Source organism: Sceloporus occidentalis, unplaced genomic scaffold (genome assembly GCF_023333645.1).
Source record: "Sceloporus occidentalis isolate IW3139 unplaced genomic scaffold, rSceOcc1.0.p SCAF_3, whole genome shotgun sequence".
NCBI lineage: Eukaryota > Metazoa > Chordata > Lepidosauria > Squamata > Phrynosomatidae > Sceloporus > Sceloporus occidentalis.
Genome location: NW_028316983.1, coordinates 70,893,269 through 70,911,903, shown reverse-complemented (window position 1 = coordinate 70,911,903; position 18,635 = coordinate 70,893,269). Strand labels below are relative to the sequence as shown.

At 41.8% G+C, this 18,635-nt stretch overlaps 1 protein-coding gene across 4 annotated transcripts in view; it reads right to left on the bottom strand.

Moving 5' to 3' along the window:
* Positions 1–5,163: 5,163 nt before the first annotated feature.
* ST3GAL3 (ST3 beta-galactoside alpha-2,3-sialyltransferase 3) overlaps positions 5,164–18,635 on the bottom strand; it is a 279,714-nt gene continuing 266,242 nt past the window's right edge. For all 4 annotated transcript variants that reach the window (XM_089514962.1, XM_089514963.1, XM_089514965.1 and 1 more), the window contains one exon: positions 5,164–11,423. In XM_089514962.1, coding sequence (XP_089371088.1) covers positions 11,334–11,423 — 90 coding nt within the window. In that variant the 3' untranslated portion in view covers positions 5,164–11,333. The remainder of the gene's footprint in view (positions 11,424–18,635) is intronic.

Here is an 18,635-nt window from a genome sequence, read left to right as displayed (position 1 = left end):
ATTCGTATGAATAAACACATAAAGTTTGATAACGATCTCAAAACATTATTCAAATCCATCCCACCTGTTTCACAACATTCAGCATTCTTCACACATATCTGTCCTCTCGTCTCAAAGGTGCCAGTCTCAAAGGTGTTAAAAGATCCTTTGGCATACTGTCCTCTCTTCTGTTGCTGTACTCAGCTCCTGTCATTCACAGGAGATTTTCCCTAAAATTTTCCTGTCCTCAAATTTACATCTGATGCCTGCTGGATTTACATCTATTGCCTACTCCAATGCAAATAGTCTGTCAAGAAGTATTCTGCTTAAACAAAGCCTGTGTCCCCTTGAGACCATGAATTAAATGATAAGGTTTTTCAAAGATGTAGATGTCTTAATCTGTTGCAACAAAACCAAGAAGAAATCTTAAAATAATAAAAATGTAGTAAAAAGGTAAAATCCGTCCCTTGACATGAATGTCTAGTCATAACCAACTATAGAGGATGGTGCTCATCTCCGTTACTAAGCCAAATAGCCAGCATTGTCTGAAGATGACTCTGGTGGTCATGTGGCCAGCATGACTGCACCGAATGCTGTTACCTTCCCACTGAAGTGGTACCTATTTATCTACTTAGATTTGTATGCTTTTGGCAGAAGCTGGGACTAGTGACAGGAGCTCACCCCATCATGTGGCACTCAGGCCTCGAACTGCCGATCTTCCGATTGTCAGAACTGGCATCATACTGTACGACATAAACTTTAACAGTTTTTGCAAGCTAGAGTCTATTGCACTGTCTTGGAATCTGTCTGGCTTGCTACTCCTATTGAGAAATCAAATCATGTGAGAACATTAAGAAGCTACAAATCTGATTATTTCTCCCTTAGCCTAGTATTGCTCCAGTGTCAGGAATAGTCAATGGCTTCCATGTGAAGTGAACCTACTTTAGATTTTATTGCAGGCTTTAAAGGAGCTATGCAAGATGCTAAACTTCTTTCAGGGATAGGGTTCAGCCCCTCAGATGGCTCCTTTAAGTCTGGAATAAAACCTAGAGCATAACCACCAACCAGCCCTGCAATGGTTTTAAAATGAGCAGCAAGAATTCAAGCTGGTTTATAGCTAGCATGTTAGTTCCATCTGCACTTTGAGTCTTTGTTTGCTGCTTTGGGCTGTTTGAATCTTGGTTATGTTGTTCTTACTTTATCAATGGAATGAAAAGCTATTTGTCTACTGAATGAAGTCAGTTCTAGTATTGGTTGCCTGTGTCTGCTTGAATTGGCCTTACAGATTTCCCAGAATTTAACAACAAAAAGCTGCTGCACGTAATGCAGTCAACTGAAGTAAACAAAGAATTGGGCACTGTCTCCCTCCTGCCTCCACATATTAACTATTATAAGGGTGGGAATCATGTTACCCACGGGCCACAGGAAATCTCTAGGGGTTATTCTGCAGCTTCCCAGCTTTGCTTAAACCCACTCAGACGTCTCAAACTCACTTTTTTTATTATTTTGGGAGAATTTTATACTCCAAAATCAGTTCATCATATTCAAAACCTCCCAGTCACTCACAGACAAATGTCCCACACACTCAATTCCCAGACTGTTGTCAGAACTGGAAGTGAAATCTGGTTGCTATTTTTGGTCACAAAATGGCACAGTATGGCCCATCACAGGATGACAGGAACAAAAAAGAAGCCTTTGGATTGTACCCAATCCTGAACTAATCTATGGGTCAAATTTACCTAGGCTCACACAGTAGTATGCTTATAATTCCACCTATTATGAGAAGGTTGTGTATGCAAGGTTTTACTTTTGACTATGACTACTTTTTCAATAACAAAATTCCACTGTGGGATTGTGGTTCCTCTCATTAGTCATGTTATGGGCAACATCCACCGATAGGCTTGTGACTGTTGTGCAACCATTTGACAAACATTGGGGCAGAATCACCACTAGCATTCAGGGACACAACTCTAGGAAAAGGAAAGTTTCTACTTTGGAATGTTAGGAACTTCTGTAAATTTTAGGGAGTCAGTGACAGATTCTAGGATACACTCTTAGTTGATCTTAGGAGACAGAGAGGGCTTTTCACTCTTTCATCCACAATGTACTGAATGTACATCCAGCAATCCTTCCATCCGTGGAAAAGACAGATGAAGCCTTTTCTAACATAGATGGAAAAAGGTTAACTTGCTCAATGCATGCAAGAAAGGCTGCTTTTTTTTTTTTTTTTTTTGCTAGAGAAGCAGGAGTAAATGAGCTAGCTTTTAAAAATACGGCAACCATACAGGATTGTACAAGGACTGCAAAGAACTCTCCATGGTTGCATGTTGCAACCATGGGATAGTTCTTTGTAATCCTTGTACCGGTTGCAGCTCTAATAATATTGGCATCAAGGAATTGCTAAGAAGCTTTCAAGGAACTGTAGGATTCTAAAAACACAACCACCACCACCACCCCAGTTCTAATTTTTAAAATAAATATAATTACATTGTCTTCCCAGGATGCTGAAGGCAGTTAATATTAAGGGGGGAAAGGAATAATATGAAAGGAATTGTACTTTCGTGCTGCTAGCCTAACTTTTTTTAAACTAAGAGCATAAAAAGAGCTACATTGGATCAGATCAAAGACCTGTTTGGTGCCACATTCTCTCACACAAAGACCAACTAGTTGCTCATGGGAAGCCCTGCACCATCTTGTGTTCCCAAGTAACTGATACAGAGAGGTATATTATCTCTCATACTAGAGATGACCTGTAGCCATCCTCACAGTAGCCATTGATGATCCCTGTCTTTCAGAGGAGCTTATTCCATGTCAGTAAAAGACAGGACATATTGCTTCTGAGCAGCAACATCTCTTTGCAGTCTACTGGGAAAATGAGACTGGTTTGCCTTCATTCCATTCCTTCAGGAAATACATACATGCGTTGTTGCATGAAGAGATACAAATAAGCAGAACAAAATTACAGTAGATTTTATGAAAGGTTTTATCTTGTTTCGCACTGTGAGCACATCCACATAGCCTCTGCTCATGTTGCCAGTACAGATGCCTTTTCCAAAAGTATGTTCCTACAACACTAATGAGAAGTCTACTATATACCCACTGGACAGCCCCTGCTGATCTACATAGGCATCCCTGTCAATTGCATCACCAAAGATGATACTGTATGCTCTGATCAGGAGCATAGAAGCTGTGGTAACTGAATGGGTTTCAGAAGAAAACAGGATCTCCCCCAAATAATCCTGGTATAGGTATGCCTTAGGTTAGCTGGGTGTACAGAGATAGCAGGCATTCCCGGACATGAATAAGAACATCATCAACAACAAAATAAACTTGGTACGTAAGGGTTCTTGTAGCACTTTTGAGACTAACTCAACAAAAGTTAGTGCTAGAAGAGCCTTTTGCATACTGATATTCCAGACAAACACAGCTATGGCCCTGTCCAGACCGGCCTGAAGGGCTGGCCTGGGGGCAGAGTTGGGGCGTAGTGTCCTGATGACGCATGCCCAACTCCACCCTCCCAAGGTACCCAAATGCCATATGCTGCTCCAGAAGGCACACAGCATCATGGTGCGCCTCTGTTGCTGCGTCCAGATGATGCAGTGCCAAAGGGGTGCCATATAGCCGCAACTATGGCACCCTTTTGAGGGCACAAAAAGGTGCCACTTTTTGCAGCTCCTTTTTGCGCCCTGGAAAGGCCAGATCGGGACCACGGCATGAGTGGTCCCGATCTGTGTGGTTGCCACGGCCCCAATCCAGCTGAAGAAGGGATGGCTGGAGGTTGCCTCTTCAGGGAAGTTTGTACAGCCCCTAAGTCTCTAAAATAAGCTTGATTACTTCTAATTAGAACAGGCTTATTGCTTTACTAGTGCAAATCAACCGGCTACAAGCCCAGCTAAGGTTCCATATGGAGTTAATCTTGAACTTCTTCAGTGCCATAGAGCTGCTGCACCTTGCTCCAACGCAATAAAGAACCCTTTCAGTGAAGCAAGGGCTAAAAAGAGCTGAAGCAAAGGCTAAAAAGAATATTTTGTGCACCATTTCTCAATCTAAATGTATTTACATGTACATAGTTTCATGTGGTTAAAGTAAAAAATTGGCAAAATGTGTTTTTAAAGAAAAAATTTAAAAGAGCTTTTTTTAAAAAATGTAATTAATTTTTTAAAAAGAAATTTAAAATTAAAACCTAGACCCTCTTTTTTCTCCTCCCACTGAGCCTTGATCCACTCACACCATCTCTTCAGCATTTTAAAGGGATTCAAGTGAACTTTAGAGATTGTTTCTGCTGAAAGGCAGATGTTCGGTGAGCAGTGGTGTCACTCTCCTCTTAGGTTGCCATCTGGTGTGGTCTGTACTCCCTGCACCCCCTAATGATGCTGCTGGCAGGAGCCATAATGCACAATCATCGGCCAAGTAGGACCGAAAGACCAAGACAAAGTGTGGTGCATCAATCTGTAGATCAGTTTGTGAGACTCGTGTTTTCAAGTTATGTAAGGCTGCTTTCACTTACAATCACCATTTTCTTTTGGAACAGGAAAGGCTCTTAACTGACTTGACCCAAAGTACTTTCTCCACCCATTAAATCAGAGTTGGGCAAGTGTGGCCTTTTAGATATTTTTGGCTTACAACTTCTACCAGCCTTAGTAAGTACAGACAGTTGTGAGGAGTTATGGGACTTCTAGTCAGACAATCTCTGAACGATCAGTATCTTCCACCAGCACCCAAGTTTTCTTAACTGGTTTGCTCAGTGCCATACTACAGTGGGAACCTTGGTGTTCTTTGAAGTTTGCATGATGATTTGTATGCACATCCCTTTACAGTATGGCAGGGCACAGCAGGACTTTGAATCTCTGATAGGGTCACTTTAGTCAGGGCAGATGCCTGATGTTCTTGAAAAAGAGAATATATGCCTAAGGCTTCCATCTGTTAAGAATGCCCTTTTCACTGTTTGTCTTTTCTTGGGGGAGGGGGGGGAAGGAAGATGTTCCTTATTTCCTGTTCCTCCCAGAAACAACATAGGAGCCACTTCTTCTGTGTGATGTCAACCACTGTAGCTGGAGTACAGGAGTAGGCAGCAGCCTACACAGCATTCTGCAAGTATCCATCTGTTTTGTCATTTTGGGGAATGCAGGGAAAGAGTCAGAAACAGAGACCCAGAAAGGAATTTTAGTAGAGTTTTTTCCTCAATTTTATTGCTTTCATGATATGAATGTCACAAGTGACCTGGAGATTTAGACAGCCCGTTTTCTCTTCCCTAGCTACAAGGAAAGCCCAAACAACAGAAATTACACTATTTAATAACTCTGCATGTCCTAATACTTCTTCCCAAGCACATTAGTAGGGTGGGCATCTTCACTACTGATCGCAGTCTGGTTTGGTCCCTCTTCAGGATGTGCCAGCAAAGGCCCAGTACTCCTTGGATGGTACAGAAAGACAGTGTTCATAGACAACAAGAATGCATGAACAAGCATCTCTTACTGAAGATCATTCGGCTCAGAGAAGCAGTTCCTCATCCCATCCAAGAGCTGCAGGCTCACCAAGCCAGAAAAAAATACTGCGCTGGGAAGAAACTGCCATATTCTCAATGAAGCATACAAAATAATCTGTAAAGTGAAGATTTTGATATTGAAGAAATAGTCACAAAAATTATACTGGCATCAAATGTAGAAATTGTCACAAATTTAGGCCGAGTACCTGCTCACTGTTACATATCACAGAATTACGCCAGTGCAGCTATGCTGAAGTTACTGGACTGCACCATTATGTAACTGGTAGCACAATGATTATACCATAATAACACTGTGTGGGCAACCCTGATTAGGACACTGCCCTTGTGCATCCTAAAAAGCACACTTGCTCAAGCAATGAGATGTACGCCAGTATAAGGCACCAACAGTATAGTGTCTAGATCAAGGGAAGTAATAGTGCCACTATATTCTTCTCTGGTCAGGCCCCACCTGGAATATTGTGTCCAGTTCTGGGCACCACAATTTAAAAAGGATGTGGAGAAACTGGAGCATGTCCAAAGGAGAGCGACGAAAATGGTGAAGGGTCTGGAAGCTATGCCCTATGAGGAACGACTTAGGGAGCTGGGGATGTTTAGCCTGGAGAAGAGAAGGTTACAAGGTGATATGATAGCCCTGCTTAAATATTTGAAGGGATGTCATATTGAGGAGGGAGAAAGCTTGTTTTCTGCTGCTCCAGAGACTAGGACCCGGAACAATGGATGCAAGCTACAGCAAAAGAGATTCCACCTCAACATTAGGAAGAACTCTCTGAAAGTAAGGGCTGTTCGACAGTGGAACACACTCCCTCAGAGTGTGGTGGAGTCGCCTTCTTTGGAGGTCTTTAAATAGAGGCTGGATGGCCATCTGTCAGGGATGCTTTGATTTGGATTTCCTGCATGGCAGGGGGTTGAACTGGATGGCCCTTGCGGTCTCTTCCAACTCTATTATTCTATGATTCTAATAGGATTCTGGCCAATGTCTGGGTTGATAGAATTTCTGTAGAAGTGTTTGAAGGCAACTGTGTTGAGATCCTAACCAGTATACAGTCATGGCTACTTCTAAAAGAAGCCACCAGAGAATCCAAAAGTCTCCCAGGTAAGGGAAAGGCAAGGCGCAGCAGGAACAAGAGAAGCACACAATGTTTATTGGTTCTGCAGCACCTTTACCACCCCATTGTACAACTAGGTTATCCGGGGCAAAATTCTCTTTCCCTACTTCAGTTCCTCATCTGTATAGCATAGGAGTGTAACCCTTATTCAGGTAATTGGCTAGACTAATAATACAAAGTTTGATGGACTAAAAAGACATTGCAATCAATTCAGCAGATTTTTTTTTAAAAAAAGAAGTATCCCTTTTAACACCTGCACTTGCACAAACCAGAAATGCCAAGCATGATCTTAACAGGCACTCTTCTTTATCAAACAGGACGGTATGTCTCTTTCCAGATGATTTCTTTTATCACACATGTATCACTAGAAACCAAAGGGAATAATTAATTTGGTTTGTATCAAAATGTTTTTATTTATATGCAAATGCGATTAAGTGACTAAAAGCCACTTAATTAAGCACCTCAGTTTTCCTTGATTGAAAGCACTAATCAATTTAGAATAATAATGGTCAATTTCACATAATTATTGTGAATCTTATTAAGTAAGATGGATTGCTCTGCCTCCCATCCTGTGGCAGAAAGTTTAATTGGAGTTTTCCTGGCGTTTTCCTTTGGGAAACTAAAGGTGGTGACTACCCAGAACTCAAAGACACCCTGTTTCCCCTTTTGCATTCAGGCAATGAAATTAATATTTGCAAATGAACAGTGGTTGTTTTTCTTCTCTGCTAGTCACCTTAGCTCAGAAAGGGAGTTAGATTCTGAGCATGGGAGAGCATCCTTTCCTAATGAATATGTCTCTTTTCCTAATGCCCTAGGAAGGTGTGTGACAAGTGGCATAGACAGGGCATGCACTGAAAGGCAGCTGAGTTCCAAGGTAGCAGAGCCTCTGTCGAAAAAATTGGCAGAAAAGAGAGGAATTGCAACAGGGATCCTGTTTCTGATTGTCAGAGTGGAGATTGCTGGCAGGAGGGGTGTAGAAACATCAGCCTGCAGTGACCTAATTGGCAGGAGAACAGACCTATGTTGCTTGCAGCAGCTGTCATCTAGAAAGACAGGATTCAGCGGGTTGGGCCAGGAGGTGCTACTTAGTTAAGTATACTTAACTATGTTCTAGACTAAGTAGCTGATCTGGAATCTCAGCCAGTATTCTATTATTTACATGTTCTCTTGTTTAAATGTTAATCCAAAATCATTGTCTACATTCATTATATAGTACCCACATATACAGGATGTTATTTTATACCCATGTGGGGAAGAGCAGCTGCAATGCAAAAAGGGGGTGAGTAGGAAGGAAGGGCATGATTTCTTTGGCCTGGCTTGGCTTGGGACTTACTTCCTGTGAATCACACCGTCTGTCTCTTACACACACAGAGTGATTTGATATATCACCATGGATTGAGGACAAAGAGGATTCCTATACTTTTTAACAGTTATGTAGAAGGCATTTCAGCAGGACTATCTTGCTTGGCCCACTATGCAAGGGGGGAAATCTTTCCTCTGCACAGCTATCAAAAGGGCAGGGGCCAGTCCTTTTTTGCATTTGGCTAACCTAACACGGAGTGCCTTGAGCTAGAAGGGCATGTTGAAGTGTGTCTCCACCACAGCACAACTCCCTCCCTCACAGTGAAGATGGCTCCTGCTGCTGACAACTGGTCTGTGTCACTTTGCTTCCACCTAGAGGTTCATCTACCTATCTTTCTCTATAGGCTCTCCCTATTTGTGTTCTGTCACAAATCCACTCTATCTGCCCTGCCCAACAACAGCATGCAACTCACCAATAGCCTTCCTACACTTGCTAAATCACAAATATTATCCTTCTGTAGCACAGAAGCCAAATTTCAATTTTTAGTGTCAGGTGAACTAATAAGGCTTTTACCACAGAACAGATCTCTTCTATTAGATGGATAAACACATAGTTAAAAATGTGCACTGTAGATATAGGCATACACTTATTCATGTGATGCAGCTGAATCTACACAGGTAGCTGAAGAAACAAGAACAGAACTGTGCATCACTTCCAATAGTTGCTTTTGAAACCAATCACTTATTACTGCCATACTTGCCTCCTGGAGGATGAGTCAGAAAGTATGTCCTTGCCTTTCACAATGTATGGATACAGGCTAGGAATAATATTAAAGTACATGAGGCCAAATGCGTATGCTTAAGCACATAAGAAGAGCCCTACTGGAACAGACCAATGGTCCATGGTAATAGCCTAATCCTGGTGTTGTTTCCCAAAGGCTGGTATCTATAGGTTGCAGCTGAACACCTTATTCTTCCTGAACATGAATCCCTCTTTGTAACCATCTGCTCTCTAGCAGCCATTGCCATATTTTGTGATATACACACAAGGAAACTGAACATTTGGGAAACACAGGCCCAGTACATACATCTTTGAAGGTCTGGGCTGCGGCGGCGGTTTTTCTGCCAGGGGAAAGCTGCAGCCACCAAACCGCATGGCTTCCCACCGGCAGAAAAAGAACCTGCAAAAAGCAGGTTTTTCTACACCGCGATGGCAGCTTAACGAGTGCGCCACAGTGCACCATTGGTGCACTTGTTATGCAAGTGCCATGTGGTGCCGTGCGGATGCCATGCAGCGTTTGCGTAACAATGGCGGTGCCTGTGTGTAGAGGGCATTGCCATTTTGATGCCCTCATCACGTGCTAGGGTTGAGGGGCGTGTGGAAGCACCACCCCGAGGCAACCCTAGCACGTGATGAGGGCGTCTTAAAGGTCTGGTATGTACCAGGCCACAGTAAGACTTAGCTCACCCCTTAAACAGAAGATGGAATTTATCCTACAAAGGAAATTGGGAGTTTATCCCGTGAATATCCCAGAAAAATAGCATAATTATGTAAAATGATTTCACACGATATCGCACAAAACCCGGCATTAAAGTGGTCACAAAGAAGCATTAACGCACATCTTTTAATTTTGGGGATTTCAGTGATAACGCATTTCCGATATCACTTTATTTGCACAATTGCGTGTGATAATCATTCATGCAGTTTCTCGCCATTTTTGCTTTATTTGCAGGATGTTTTAAATGCGCTTTAATCTCTCTTTAATGCCGAAATTAGCCCCAGTGTGATAAACTCCTATGTCAGCTTGTGCCTTTTGGTTTTGGGAAAAGGGAAAATGCCAGCATTCTGAGCCTTTCCCTGCACCCCAGAGATTGGGATAGTATCCTGTAGAGGGTCAATGGAAAAACAGCCAGACACCTTTCTCAGTATGGTCTTACACTTCTGAGTATCTCTAAACCAGAGTCCTTTTATACAACCTCCTAGCTCAATTTGCAGGAGCAAAGCAAGTAAAATGCAGGCTGGTGTTCTTAACACAAACAGAATGAGTATTCTTTAGCTGCTTTAGATCTGTCTCCATGAGGGAAATTGCACAAATTCTCATTCTATCCAAGGAAATGCAAGTAAATTCATTTAAATGCACCACTCAGCCTAATACCAATGCAGATTATAAATGTGTATCTTACAATAGGATGAATTAAAAGCAGAGCCTAAACATCTCTCTCAGATGCACAGATAAGTCATGTCATCCCATTCACTACACTGTTTGGTCACTTTGCACAGTATATTTCTAACCTTTCCAACCCTAATGGTACACAATTGTGCAAATACTGCATCAGAGACTTAGGACAGAGGAGTAATAAAGACAGAACCCACTGTCTCCTCAAAAGGGATGCAGGAGGATTTGGAAATGTGAGGGAGGAACCCATTTGATATACAGAAGCCAACACCAAGTTAGCTGCCAGCCATGTGATTTCTACTACTGTCTCAGAGGAGCTTAAACATTATCCAGGTAATAGATACTTAAGCTAAAGCACAACAGAATGAGTGAAAAATTGCTGGCACCATTAGCTGCCAAACATTACAAATCTTTGTATTTTAGAACAATTTCTGACCTGATCCAAAAATAAATTATTCCCTTCCCAAACAAAATACAATCACTCGAACTCTTCAAAACCATTATGTGGATGCCACAGAAAACAAATATTGGGGTATCTCTCAGCAGGATCTGTGGTGAGCCTGCCAAACAGGTAGAGATCCCCCAACACAATGAGGTGAGCTCCATGAACAATGATTAAAATGCTGTCAGGAGAATGTTGGCAGCAGCAGCTGCTCCACAAGAAGCAGGGAATCCAAAAATCCAGTAGACTCCTCGGTTGCTCCTTCTAGGGCAAAGAGAGGCCACAATACTTTTACATTAAAGCAGCACCAACAACAGACAAGTCTTGGATGGACTCAGACCCTACAGAGGGGTCATGGCTGGCACAGAGACAGGCTAAGTGCAACACAGTGTCAGGTGTCCCATGAGGCCTATGCACAGGCCAGGCTCCATTTTGCACATTGATATATTTTCCATGATTCTCAATTTCTCTTTATACAAAATAATGCATTGTACATTCAGATGCTGCTGCTCTGATGTGGCTCTTGTTCCATTTGGCACATTTTTCCTCATTTCCCTGGCCTCTTTTTTGTTCTCTCTAATGACGTTTCATCTCAAACATCATTCCCACCTCCAGTTCCATGTGAGGGACCTGCCCCCTCAGGCCAATAGCCACTGCTCCTTTGCCAGCCCTGATACAGGCAGACAGAGCAAACCAGGGAGACTTTGCAAGGGCACTGTCTATGTTTCTAAGAAGCTGGGATTCTTGCCAAAGACCTCTTGCTGCCCTTGTCCTCAGCTGTATGCATGTGCTGTGCCCTTCAGCACAGTGACTGGGCCTCCTCAGATTCCACTGGTAAGGTCTGTGATCACTCGGGCTTTCACCAATTTCCGTAGGAACTCCTTCTCTCGTTGGATGTTGTGGGTCCATGACTGTAAAGGGAGAGGAGGAAGAAGAAAGGGGTAAAGAGATGACGAATCAAAGAAAAGATCAATTACTATCCTGTCTATATATCTCTATTGGTAGTCTTCAGTCTTTGCAGAGGCCAAGTCAGGAACTTGCCTTACATAACCTTCCATTTAAAAACAATCAAACAAACAAAAGTATTTTTAAAATAAATTTTTGGAGGTGGCCTGAACAGAAGTGTCCCCCTTGCTACATACTAACACAAGGAAAACAAATGCATATTTGCACCTATTATCTTCCCACATTTTAAACTGAATCATGTTTTGAAATGTTCAGATCGATCTGGCACTTTCAAACAAGGTGGCTGAATGTCCCATGCTCCCCTATGCCATTCATTTCAACTGGCGTTGCAGATCTGCCTGCACTTTCTTTTTGGTATAAATGCATTGCACATATTGCTAAAAAGATGGCATCAAGGCTCAGGTTTTTCTTAGAATTTACAAAAGGACTTACAAAAGGATTACTCAGATAATACAGGACAGACCTCTTGACCACTAACATATACATCTAATAGGACATGTCATTCATAGATTGGTATAAGATAAATGAAAAAGGGAAAGGAAGAATGAATAACAGATGAACGAGCGAGATCAATACATACAGAGAGGAATGTGCATATACTAGTGAGTTTATGGGCACAATTCAAATGCTATAACACTCTACAAGGTTTAAGTACCAGCTATCTGAAAGACTGTATCTCCCTATATGAGCCTGTGTAGGCCATAAGAGCCTCAGGAATGGCCGTTCTCTCAGTCCCACTACAGGTTGTGTATCCCTTATTTGTACATCCAAAGTCCTCAAAAATTCAAAATTGTTCACATGAGTGGCTGAGATAGTGACACTTTTGCTTTCTGATGGTTCAATGTATGCAAACTTAGTTTCATACACAAAATTATTTAAAATATTGTTATAAAATTACTTTCAGGCTATGTGTATAAGGTTCATATGAAACATAAATTAATTTTGTTTTTAGACTTGGGTCCCATCTTCAAGTTATCTCATTATGTATATGCATATATTCCAAAATCCCCTCCCCCCCATTTGAAATCCAAAAACTTCTGGTTTTAAGCATTTTGGATAAGGGACACTCAACCTGTACCATCACAGGCATATCTATTGGAGATGAAGACAGGGCCCTTTTAGTGGCTGCCCTAGGCTCTGGAATTCCTTCCTTTCTGATGATCTTCTTCTGACTGGCAAAAAATTATAGACTTTGGAGAAATTAATGTTTTCTTTAACCAAGGGCTTTTAACAGAGTGGTGTGCTATTTTTAATTGTACATTTAAAATTGCTTTTTAACTGCATGTTTTAAATTGTTTTTAACAATATTCTATAGCTTAATTACATTTTAATGTTATGCTTTTGTATGTTCCAGCTATGTATGTTGTATATTTTAACTGTATTTGTTTTAATTTGTAAGCTGCTTTGAATCCTATCTTTTGGGGGAAAGCAGGTTCTAAATAAAGTTAGTAATACTGGTAACAAAGAAGAGGAAGATGTTGTGCATACATGAAAAAGGAGAAGGGAAAACAGCATTATAGAAAGAGAACTGGGAAGAGAGAGACAAGAGAAAAAGATACTCCCAAGACCTGATGAGTGGGTGGTGAGATGTGTTCCTGTTCAAGGGGTGTTGTTGCTTGTATATGCCAATCTAACTTTTTTCCAAATGTGTCTAGTTTTAATGTTATTGTGGTCATGTTTTCTTACCTTGTTTTGTAAGGCTTATCAAGTTATTTTGTGTTTCTCTATAAACTTGGAACTCCACATGCAAAGGATATATGTAAAATCCTCCTATCACAAATTTGGGGTCCAATTATATCATACTCTAATACCATTCTTTTTGTGATATCATTCATATTCTATTTCTAAGGGCTTCTGCTAGAAGAAGTATATTTTTCTACAAGTTAGCTTTGAACACTTGCCTTACTAATATGATGGTACAGGGGGACTGAGACCAGGGTTTCTTAACCAGCATTCCCTGAAACCCTAGGATTCTGTGAGAGTTCGCTAGCAGTTCTATGAGATATTGTGATTGAAAAAAAATAAACCTTTTTTGAGCCGTAGATATAATTTTTAAACAAAGGTTCTCTGAAACTTGAAGATTATTTCAAGGGTTCCTCCAGGATAAAAAGATTGAGAAAGGCTGATCTATAGGCTTGTAGCTCCCCAGGAGCCTTAGCATTAAGATGTCTTAACTAATTAGTTTCCTGGATCATCTCTTATTGTGAATTCAGCTGAAATAAAGAGAAAACTTATGTAGCACGCAAATCTAAATAAATAAAAAATAAAATTAGATCTGATTATCACAGACACCTAGATCCTCCTTTCAGATCTTCTATTAACCCAAAGATGGGAAACCTTTGGCTCTCCAGATTTTTCAGTTTCCAGAAGCCCCAAGCAACATGGCCAATAGTACACAATTATGGTATTTGTAGTTCAAAACATCTGGAGGGCCAAAAAGTCTGCAGCACTGTTCAATCCAGTCCTTCTGATTCACTTTTAATTATATCTGCAGAAACAACTGACAAAAGGAAACACTTCTAACACAGCTCCCAAAAAAAAAAAAAAAAAAAGATGCAAGGGGCCTGTTCCAAACTAAGAAAGAGTACCCCACCCATCCCAGAAGACTCTTTTTCTATCACTTCTGTTCTGTCGTATCCCCTGCATTTGTACCTATAATAGTGTACTGCCAAGATTTACACCTCCACGTACTTTCCTTTCCACCTCATCTACTTCTTTTTTGGATGCTACAAAGCAGACAGAAGCAAAGCTTGAGAATGCTGGAAGCTGTACTGTATCTAATAGGTTAATCATGCAGAACATTTCAGACATGGTTATTACGGGGCCATGAAGACAGCTAATCGCTATCTCGTGCCATGGCTGGCAGAGAGTGAGCAATGGAGGCAGAACGTAGGTCATTGGGATATATACTCTGTTCTCCGAAGGACTAAGTAAAATACACATAAAATCCCCATCTTCTAGGGAAGTAAAACTTGCCCAAGAGTTTCTGCAAAGAATTACATTCTGTGCCACAGGTCCTTGAAACTGCTTCTTGGGGTTGGCCTCTAGGCTTATCAGAATCTTTATTCAGCTCTGCAGACCGATTCAACTGAATGCTCTTTTTATCTTTTTACATTAAGTGTATAGTCTTCACATAGGACAGTGCTGGAAAGAGGCTACCAGGATCTCTTCAAATCTTATCAGGTCTCAAGGATCTCTGCACCAGCACTGACCTATTTAAGTAAAATTCAAGACAGTTACACTGTTCAAACATTACTAGCCTTCTAATGCACAGGCAAAACATCGAGAACATATTAAATGAAATAAAACTGCTGCTCCAAGGACAAATACCCACTGTTTTGTACTGCACTGTTGGAAGGAGTGAAGACGTTCCCAAAGAGATTTAGGTAGGCAGGCATCTTGTCCAACTGACAGAAACTGACAGCTGGAAAATGAATGCCAAGCAGTCTCTCATAGACACAAGGACCAAGTTTAGAAAAGCTGTGTATAACAACAATCTTTATCCATGAATCCTCGATGCTCATCTATGGCCCCAATGTCATGCATTGACAGCTGTCCCTCATTAGTAAACTTCTCTTTACTGCTACAGTGAAGTACAAAAGCAGCCACCTCCTTTCCTCAGTATGTTTCACAGTTTCACACAGCCTAATTGGGCCTTGTGGTACTTTGTAAAGACAGGTATTCCTTGCCTAACAAAATCCTATTAAATTCATGGGGTCACCATGAATGAGAGGCGACCTGAAGGAACATACATACAATGACAGGTGCAGAGAAGCTCATCCAACCTGCCTTTACTGCACTATTGGGTATTTGCATTTGGATTATAGGCTACTGTATACAAATCAAGAAAAAATTCCCAAGTCTCATTTCATCTTGGGGAACCCATCTCCATGACAAACATAGCTTGGGAAAGTTGTTGTTGTTGTTGTTGTACTACAACTGTTCAGTTTCCTCCCCTCTAGCCAGCTTTGAAACACTTTTTTAACCAATTTCCAACTCCCCAGTGGTCATGCTGGTTGGGGAATTCCAAGAGTTGTGGGTCCAAGAAAGTAACTGTTCTAAGTTCTGCTCAAAACACTTTTAGCTAGTGTTCCAATCTAGTAATCCACAGAGAAGGCAGAAGGCTCATCTCCAGCACCATTTCAAGTTACCAATTATAGAATAAAATCTTACTCCAAATGACAGGCAGGGCTAATCAGGCAAATAAAACCACATTCCTGAGCTTAACTATGATGCAAAGAGTAAGGATGATGAGGGCGGAGTACATTAAAGCAAGTGCTGAAGCTGCTAAGAAAAAAAGAAGTGCAGCAACCAGAGTGCTTTGGGAATACATTTTGGCTACTGATTTAACTATTGGGTTTGGCAGCCCATGTGCTCCCAAAAGGCTCCCATCATAGGGACACTGACTATTTAGACTACAAACTAATGATACAGGAGTTCTGTGTACTCATAGGAACAACTGAATGGCAACCCCTCCTGCAATTGCTACAACTTGTCCTAGCTGTACCTTAGTATGCCTGGGACCATACACTGTGTTGAGCCATTTCCTTCCTTGTTTTGTGTTTTGCTGCAGTTCTTACATTACAGTTCTGTTCAAGAGGGCTAGAAGGTGTATAGGTTCTAATTTAGTTCTCTTATTGGTCTTCCTACCTTCTCTGCTTGGAAGGCTAGATTCTTTCTAATTATGGGCTTTGTGTTACTCTTTGGTCATTATCACACGACAGAAATTGGAAGTATAATCCAGTGTCATCCCAAATGCAATGATGGGTATTCATGTTATTGCGTGAAAGGTTATCACACACATTCACTGGCCTTCCAAACGCACTCTGAACACAATTCCACAGCAATCCAAAATTAAGTAAACTTGGTGAACTAGCGAATTCAAAAATCCTATTCCCAGGCTACTTCACATTCAGTTCAATGTTGTTTGGTGTGATATGCATGTCTGTTTCGGCCCTGGTATTCCCCCTTACATCAATTCCTATGATCCTCCATTTTTGTTTTGGCTTCTGGGGCTCCTAGGTCTTCCCCGGCAGCCGGGAGGAGAAGCAGCTGTTTTTGACAGGAAAGAGTGGGGGGGGGGGAGGCTCTCCATTAGGGGTCCTGCAAGCTCTCTCTGTGGGCTTGGGGCTTGCCCTGCTCCTGGCCCCTTGTGCCCCTCAGGGACCTTTTTGCCTTCCTTCCTTCCTCCAGGGACAGGGGGCTTCAAAAAGAGAGACACCCCCACTTTTGTTAGCCCCAAAGAGTTCTTCTTCTTCCTTCATTCCTCCTCCTTTGGGGGAGGTTGGAGTGGGGCAGTCTGGGGAATGTAGGTCTGTTTTCCTCCCCTCAGGGGCATCACTCTGGGCTCACAACAAACTCCAACTTCCAGTTAAAGCGGTGCCAAGATGGGTTATTTCTCCAGTGTGGATGTAGCTTTAGTCGCCAGCTCTGGTTCCTGCATAGCTTCCCCTCCCCTTTCCCCTCTTCCGACTCATGGCAAGGAGGCAGCACCATTGCCTTCAATGGAACTGCCAATGGGCCAGGTTAGAACCAAAAAGGACCCAGGCCCCCCACAGCCTGGCTGCAGCAAAGCTCTCCGAAATAGGAGGGGCTCCTTCTCTCCCCCCCCCCCCCCCCAATAGCTGGAGACTTAAAAGCACAGATACAGTCTCTCTCTCTCACACACACACACAACCATCTGGAGACCCCCACCCCGCTTTTTGGGTTTTCTTGGCAGATTTATTCAGATGGGGTTTGTCATTGCCATTTTCTGAGGAGGCTGAGAGAGTGTGACTTGCATCAGGTCACCCAGTGGGATTCCATCCCTGCCTTCTAGAGTCATAGTCCAATGCTCAAGTCAAGTACAAGGTTGCTTTGGACTGATTTTGAATTGGTGAATTGCCTAAATAATAGGAAATAAAGGGTAATGAATGCACAAATAACGTGAATTGCCTAAATAATGTGAAATAGGAGGTAATGAATGAAGAAATAATGTGAAACAAGGCAAAACCACAGAACCGGAGGCAAGCCCCGCCGGAAGTGTAAAAAGGTCACAATCCGATTGTGCCCTTACTGCACATGTGCAGGGATGCTAATTCGAATTCTAGACTATGAAGGGTGCATACTCATATGACAATTTCTTTTGCATTCGCCCTACTTTGGCTTTAGGATGGGTGCTGTGTTCTTCTGTGTATTTGATAACCATTCATGTAATAGCGTTCATTTTTGAATTGGCCCTACCTTCTTTTCTTTCAAAATTGGGAGACATTCCTCCCGTGTGATAATGTCCTTTGTAGCACAGGAGGACTATTCCTTATTAAATTCATATGCAAACATGAAGAGGAGTTTCAGGAGAAGGCTTGGTTCCATGGAATATATTACTTTCTAATTAATGGCATTATATTTTGTTTTCTTTTCCTTGCTATTCTTTGTTCATTGGACTACTGCAGCAGTGGACAGACACATACATTATAACAACATTTAATTGCCAATAAAGATTTAGTCATGTGATGCTGCTGTAACCATTGCTCACTCTTCTTTCTTCAAAAATCCCAAGCCCAGGGCTTTTGATGAGAAACCATATTGCCAGGGCATTATTAGCCCCAGGAAGCCCATGATTATTATTACTGGCACTGAGTCCTAGAAAAACACACATGTAGCCTACTAGACAAAGCTCTTGACTCACTCCTTTTGTGCTTCCCTTTTCCCAGTCTCTTATTTTCAATCAGAACTCTGAACCACTCTCACTTGTACAAACAAACCTACTGATGGTCTGAGGGGATGGCAGAAGCAACGGATTTCTCTGTGCTCCAGCCAGAACTCTTCATGTGATGTTAAAAAAAAGCCCCTTACTCCTGTTCTGTTTACAGTCTTGATTGAACTGTCTGATATGTTCTGTAAGTAGTAATGGGAAAAAGGGCAAAAGAAAGTTGTTCTGAAAGACAAGGTGTATTGCTTGCAACTGCAGTCACTGTGAGTGACTGTGCAAGAGAGTGGACAGAATGGCAAATGTAACATGATTTGAGCAAAGTCTTAGCATTTTTATCTGATTACGTATGTGGCCTTGGAAAAAGTATGCTTAATCAGAGAATATCTACTCTTTTGCCTAATTTTTCTTGCTTCTTGTCTCCAAGTACAGGTAACCATTTGAAAACTATGCATGGGTTGGATCCAGA